We start from the raw sequence: 6,007 nt of genomic DNA, 5'->3' as shown, positions 1-6,007 counted from the left end.
TCCCCCCCCCGTCTCGGCCTCCCAAAGTGCTGGGATTACAGGCTTGAGCCACCGCACCCGGCCCTCTCTTCCTAAAATTCTTATATGTTAACAATTCCCATCTTTCCAAAGGAGAAAAAGTTAATGTCAGTAATCTGGGGAATGAGCTGAGGAAAATGGGGCTTGTACTCACTGATGAGGAGCACAAGAAGCTGCTGAAAACTCTGCCAATTCACAGTGAGTATTTACCACATCCTTTGAAGCTTGGATTTAGGGGCTTGTGTGTGAAAACTTCTTAAATTATGCATGTATATGCCCAGTAAACCTCCTTTAGAAAACACAGTTATCACACTAAAAGAAATCTTGGCCAGATGCAGTGGCTCATGCCTCTAATCCCAGCACTTTGGGAGGCTGAGGTGGGCGGATCAAGAGGTCAGGAGTTTGAGAACAGCCTGGCCAACATGATGAAACCCCGTCTCTACTAAAAATACAAAAATTAGCCGGGCATGGTGGCATATGCCTGTAATCCCAGCTACATGGGAGGCTGAGGAAGGAGAATTGCTTGAACCTGGGAGGTGGAGGTTGCAGTGAGCCAAGATTGTGCCACTGCACTCCAGCCTGGGTGACAGAGCAAGACTCCATCTCTCAAAAAAAAAAAAAGTCTTGTTGCCTGCTTTTGTTGCTTATATTTTAATACTGAAAGCTAGCAACATCTTTCAATGAGGGTGTCCCACCATCCAGGCTAAATTATCCTGTTGCCCTGGGAGCACTGCCTAATCTCATCATGACCAATGAGAAAGAAACCAGGGAAGAAAGAAAAGGAAGGAAAAAGACAGAAACAGGGAAATACTGTATTTTATTCAATCAGTGGATAGATTTATAACAGAGAAAGTGTTCTTTATTGTTGGGTTCATTCTTAAGTGTAACAGAGAAGAAACTTCCAAGCAAATTGGAAGAGGTTTTTTTCCCTGAAATTATGGATGTTGTGTTGTCTTCGTGCTGATTTTGTTAGTCTTCCCATCGTTTAACCCGTATTCTGAATTGTGTCTTATCTTACAGCTAATGGAAACGTATATAAGAATAGATTGCTCAAAGGTGTGAAGGCCCTCAATAGTAAGTAGGAAGCATGGTGACAAAGCGAGTTAAAAAATGCTTATGTTTGGTATTTTCTTTTAAATGTTCCAACTTCGCTTCCTGCCAATTTACTGATTCATTGTTAAGACATAACTCATCATTCTTCTTTGGATGCATTGGCCTTTTGGGATATAAGTTAAAGCAAGTTAAAGCATCATATCACTATAGGAAGTAAGTTAGTTGTTGTTTCAACCCTAAGTCATTAGACTTGCCTACTCCTCTCTATTGACCTCTCAGAGAAAACCAAAGCAGAGCCCACTGGATCGATATTAAGAGAAATACCTTATCTTTCCATACTAACTCTGTGTAAGTAATTATTATTTCAATTGTGAATTAGAAAAAGATGTTTTAGAACACTAAAATAATACAAGAAAACTATGCAACTCTAACCACTTAAAAAAAACTGATACAGTCTGGCGCAGTGGCTCATGCCTGTAATCTCAGCATTTTGGGAGACCAAGGCAGGCAGATCACTTGAGGCCAGGAGTTTAAGACCAGACTGTACAACATAGTGAGACCCCATCTCTACAAAAAATTTTAAAATTAGCTGGGCATGGTGACACATACCTATAGTCCTACCTACTTAGGAGGCTGAGGCAGAAGGATTGCTTGAGCCCAGGAGTTCAAGGCTGCAGTTCCATCCTGGGCTGCAGAGCAAAACTCTGTTTTTAGAAGAAAAAAAGAAATGTAAGTTCACCTATCTTCCACAAATCTCCTCCCCATAAAGGTAAATACTGTTAACAATTCAGCAGTTATCTTTCTCAATTCTTTCCAATTTTTAACTGACATATCTAAATCTACAGAGATACACACATACAGACACACACACACACACACACACACACACACACACACACGTTAATAGTTTCTTTGTATTGTTGTATTTTACCATCCAGTTGGGGTTTCTGATGCATGACCATGATTAATATTTTTTACCCTTAAACAATAACACTCATATTCTTATTCCATGCCCTTCTTTCTTAAGGGCCAAGGGTCAAAATCAAAAAAGTGGAGACTTTTTTGGAAAACATGGGAACTAAAATCAAGGATGAGGAACTTGAGGAACTCATGACCCAACTACCAACTGAGGGTGAGTATTACAAATATCTCTATGCTCTTCAGAGAAACATTAAGCCCTTCCATTAGAACTGCTGAAATTAGCCTTTTAGCATCATAATGAAGTAAATGTAAAAACTTAGTTCTGAGTCATGATGAAACACCATCTTCAAAAATGCTTTTGAAAAGATATGTCAGGGATGCCACTTGAAGCCTCAGTCATGCCTGGGAATGTCACACACTTAAGGACCTGAAAAGAAAAAGGAATTGAAGAGAACATTTAAGAGAAAAATCAAGAAAGTCAAAAGTCAAATGATAAATTAGAAATGAAGAGTTGCAAGCCAAAGAGCTAATATCCCTAAGGTAGCAAAAGCCCTTGTACATTGATAAGAAACATACTGATAATAGAAAAAATAGGCAGATATACAAATAGGTAATTCATACAAGAGGAAATACAATGCAAATCCCCAAATAGCATATGAAAATATGTTTAACCTCACCAATAATCATGAAAATGCAAAATAAAACACAACACAACACTATCTTCATTCATTGGACTGGCAAAACTTAACAAGATTGATAATATTTAGTTCTTATGAAAATATGAGGAAAGGGACTAACTGATAAATTTGGGGTGAGAGTTGCCATTGCTATATATACTTTTTGAAAAGTCACCTGACAGTGTCTAAGGGGGAAAAGTCTTCTCTTTTCCCTGATGAATCTAGCATACGTTCCTCATGCAGTATACATTATTTCTTTGTGCTGGGTCCTGGTCCCTGTTTTGCCACAGACTTGCTGACAAATGATTTAACCCTACTTAATCTTAGTTCCTTCATATGTAAAATGGGGAGTTGAACTAAATGACGCTCTATGATTACTTCTTGCTCTGAAATTAGTATATATAATGCAGGTAATGCAGTCTAGAATAGTCAGTAAATGTTAGTGATGATGGATGATGGTGTGGTGGTGATGATGATGGGGAAGATAGAAAAGTTGTTAACGAGCAGAATGAAAGGAGAGGCACGCCAAGATGGCTGAATAGGAAAAGCTCCAGTCTGTGCACCCAGTGTGATCAATGCAGAAGATGGGTGATTTCTGCATTTCCACCTGAGGTACCTGTTTCATCTCATTGGGACTGGTTGGACAGTGGGTGCAGCCCACAGAGGGTGAGCTGAAGCAGGGCAGGGCATCACCTCACCTGGGAAGTGCAAGGGGTCGGGGGATTTCCCTTTCCTAGCCAAGGGAAGCTTTGACAGACTACCTGAAAAAACAGGACACTCCTGCCCAAATACTGCGCTTTTCCCAAGGTCTTAGCAACTGGCAGACAAAGAGATTCTCTCCTATGCCTGGCTCAGCAGGTCCCATGCCCACGGAGCCTTGCTCATTGCTAGCGCATCAGTCTGAAATCAAACTGCAAGGTGGCAGCCTGGATGGGGGAGGGGCGTCCACCATTGCTGAGACTTGAGTAGGCAGGGAAACTCCAACTGGGCAGAGCCCACCGCAGCTCAACAAGGCCTACTGCCTCTAGACTCCATCTCTGTGGGNTTGAGTAGGCAGGGAAACTCCAACTGGGCAGAGCCCACCGCAGCTCAACAAGGCCTACTGCCTCTAGACTCCATCTCTGTGGGCAGGGCATAGCTGAACAAAACACAGCAGACAACTTCTGCAGACGTAAACGTCCCTATCTGACAGCTCTGAAGAGAGCAGTGGTTCTCCCAGCATGGCGTTTGAGCTCTGAGAATGGACAGACTGCCTCCTCAAGTGGGTCCCTGACCCCTGTGTAGCCTAACTGGGAGACACCTCCCAGTAGCACCCAACAGACACCTCATATAGGCGGGTGCTCCTCTGGGATGAAGCTTCCAGAGGAAGAATCAGGCAGCAATATTTGCTGTTTTGCAATATTGGTTGTTCTGCAGCCTCTGCTGGTGATACCCAGGCAAACAGGTTCTGGAGTGGACCTCCAGCAAATTCCAACAGACCTGCAGCTGAGGGGCCTGACTGATAGATGGAAAACTAACAAACAGAAAGGAATAGCATCAACATCAACAAAAAGGTCACCTACACTAAAACCCCATCTGTAGGTCACCAACATCAAAGACCAAAGGTAGATAAAACCAAAAGATGGGGAGAAGCCAGAGCAGAAAAGCTGAAAATTCTAAAAACCAGAGCACCTCTTCTCCTCCAAAGGATTGCAGCTCCTCGCCAGCAACAGAACAAACCTAGAAAGAGAAAGACTTTGACAAATTGACAGAAGTGGACTTCAGAAGATCAATAATAACAAACTTCTCCGAGCTAAAGGAGCATGTTTGAACCCATCTCAAGGAAGCTAAAAGCCTTGAAAAAAGGTTAGACAAATGGCTGACTAGAATAAACAGTGTAGAGAAGACCTTAAATGACCTGATGGAGCTGAAAACCATGGCACAAGAACTTCGTGACTCATGCACAAGCTTCAATAGGTGATTTGACCTAGTGGAAGAAAAGGTATCACTGATTCAAGATCAAATTAATGAAATAAAGTGAGAAGACAAGGTTAGAGAACGAAGAGTAAAAAGAAACGAACAAAGCCTCCAAAAATATGAGACTACGTGAATAGACCAAATCTAAGTTTGATTGGTGTACCTGAAAGTGACGGGGAGAATGGAACCAAGTTGGAAAACACCCTTGAGGATATTATCCAGAACTTCCCCAACCTAGCAAGGCAGGCCAACATTCAAATTCAAGAAATACAGAGAACACCACAAAGATGCTCCTCGAGAAGAGCAACCTAAGACACATAATTGTCAGATTCACCAAGGTGGAAATGAAAGAAAAAAATGCTAAGGGCAGCCAGGTAGAAAGGTCGAGTTACCCACCAAGGGAAGCCCATCAGACTAACAGCAGATCTTTCTGCAGAAACCCTACAAGCCAGAGAGAGTGGGAGCCAATATTGAATATTTTAAGGAGAAGAATTTTCAACCCAGAATTTCATATCCAGACAAACTAAGCTTCATAAGTGAAGGAGAAATAAAATCCTTTACAGAAAACAAATACTGAGAGATTTTGTCACCATCAGGCCTGCCTTACAAGAGCCCCTGAAGGAAGCACTAAACATGGAAAGGAACAACCAGTACCAGCCACTGCAAAAACATGCCAAATCGTAAAGACCATTGATTCTAGGAAGAAACTGCATCAATTAACAGGCAAAATAACCAGCAAACATCATAATGACAGGATAAATTCACACGTAACAATACTAACCTTAAATGTAAATGGGTTAAATGCTCCAATTAAAAGACACAGACTGGCAAATTGAATAAAGAGTCAAGACCCATCATGGTGCTATATTCACGACACCCATCTCACGTGCAAAGACACACATAGGCTCAAAATAAAGGTATGGAGGAAGATCTAACAAGCAAATGTAAAGCAAAAAAAAGCAGGGGTTGCAATCCTACTCTCTGATAAAACAGACTTTAAAAATCAAAAGCGATAAAGAAGGCCATTACATAATGATAAAGGGATCAATTCAACAAGAAGAGCTAACTATCCTAAATATATATGCACCCAATACAGGAGCACCCAGATTCATAAAACAAGTCCTTAGAGACCTACAAAGACACTTAGACTCCCACACAATAATAATGGGAGACTGTAACACCTGACTGTCAATATTAGATCAGCGAGACAGAAGGTTAAGAAGGATATCCAGGACTTGAACTCAGCTCTGCACCAAACAGAATAGACATCTACAGAACTCTCCACCCCAAATCAACAGAATATACATTCTTCTCAGCAACACATCACACTTGTTCTAAAATTGACCACATAATTGGAAGTAAAGCACTCCTCAGCAAATGTA

At 41.4% G+C, this 6,007-nt stretch overlaps 1 protein-coding gene across 1 annotated transcript in view; it reads left to right on the top strand.

Moving 5' to 3' along the window:
• EFCAB3 (EF-hand calcium binding domain 3) overlaps window positions 1-6,007 on the top strand; it is a 100,403-nt gene that overhangs the window by 27,993 nt on the left and 66,403 nt on the right. Inside the window, exons 9-11 of the mRNA XM_017882931.1 lie at window positions 112-216; window positions 1,039-1,092; window positions 2,099-2,203. Coding sequence (XP_017738420.1) covers window positions 112-216; window positions 1,039-1,092; window positions 2,099-2,203 — 264 coding nt within the window. The remainder of the gene's footprint in view (window positions 1-111; window positions 217-1,038; window positions 1,093-2,098; window positions 2,204-6,007) is intronic.

Source organism: Rhinopithecus bieti, unplaced genomic scaffold, assembly GCF_001698545.2.
Source record: "Rhinopithecus bieti isolate Rb0 unplaced genomic scaffold, ASM169854v2 scaffold_12928, whole genome shotgun sequence".
In the NCBI taxonomy this organism is placed as follows: domain Eukaryota; kingdom Metazoa; phylum Chordata; class Mammalia; order Primates; family Cercopithecidae; genus Rhinopithecus; species Rhinopithecus bieti.
This window is presented reverse-complemented; position numbering and strand designations above follow the sequence as displayed.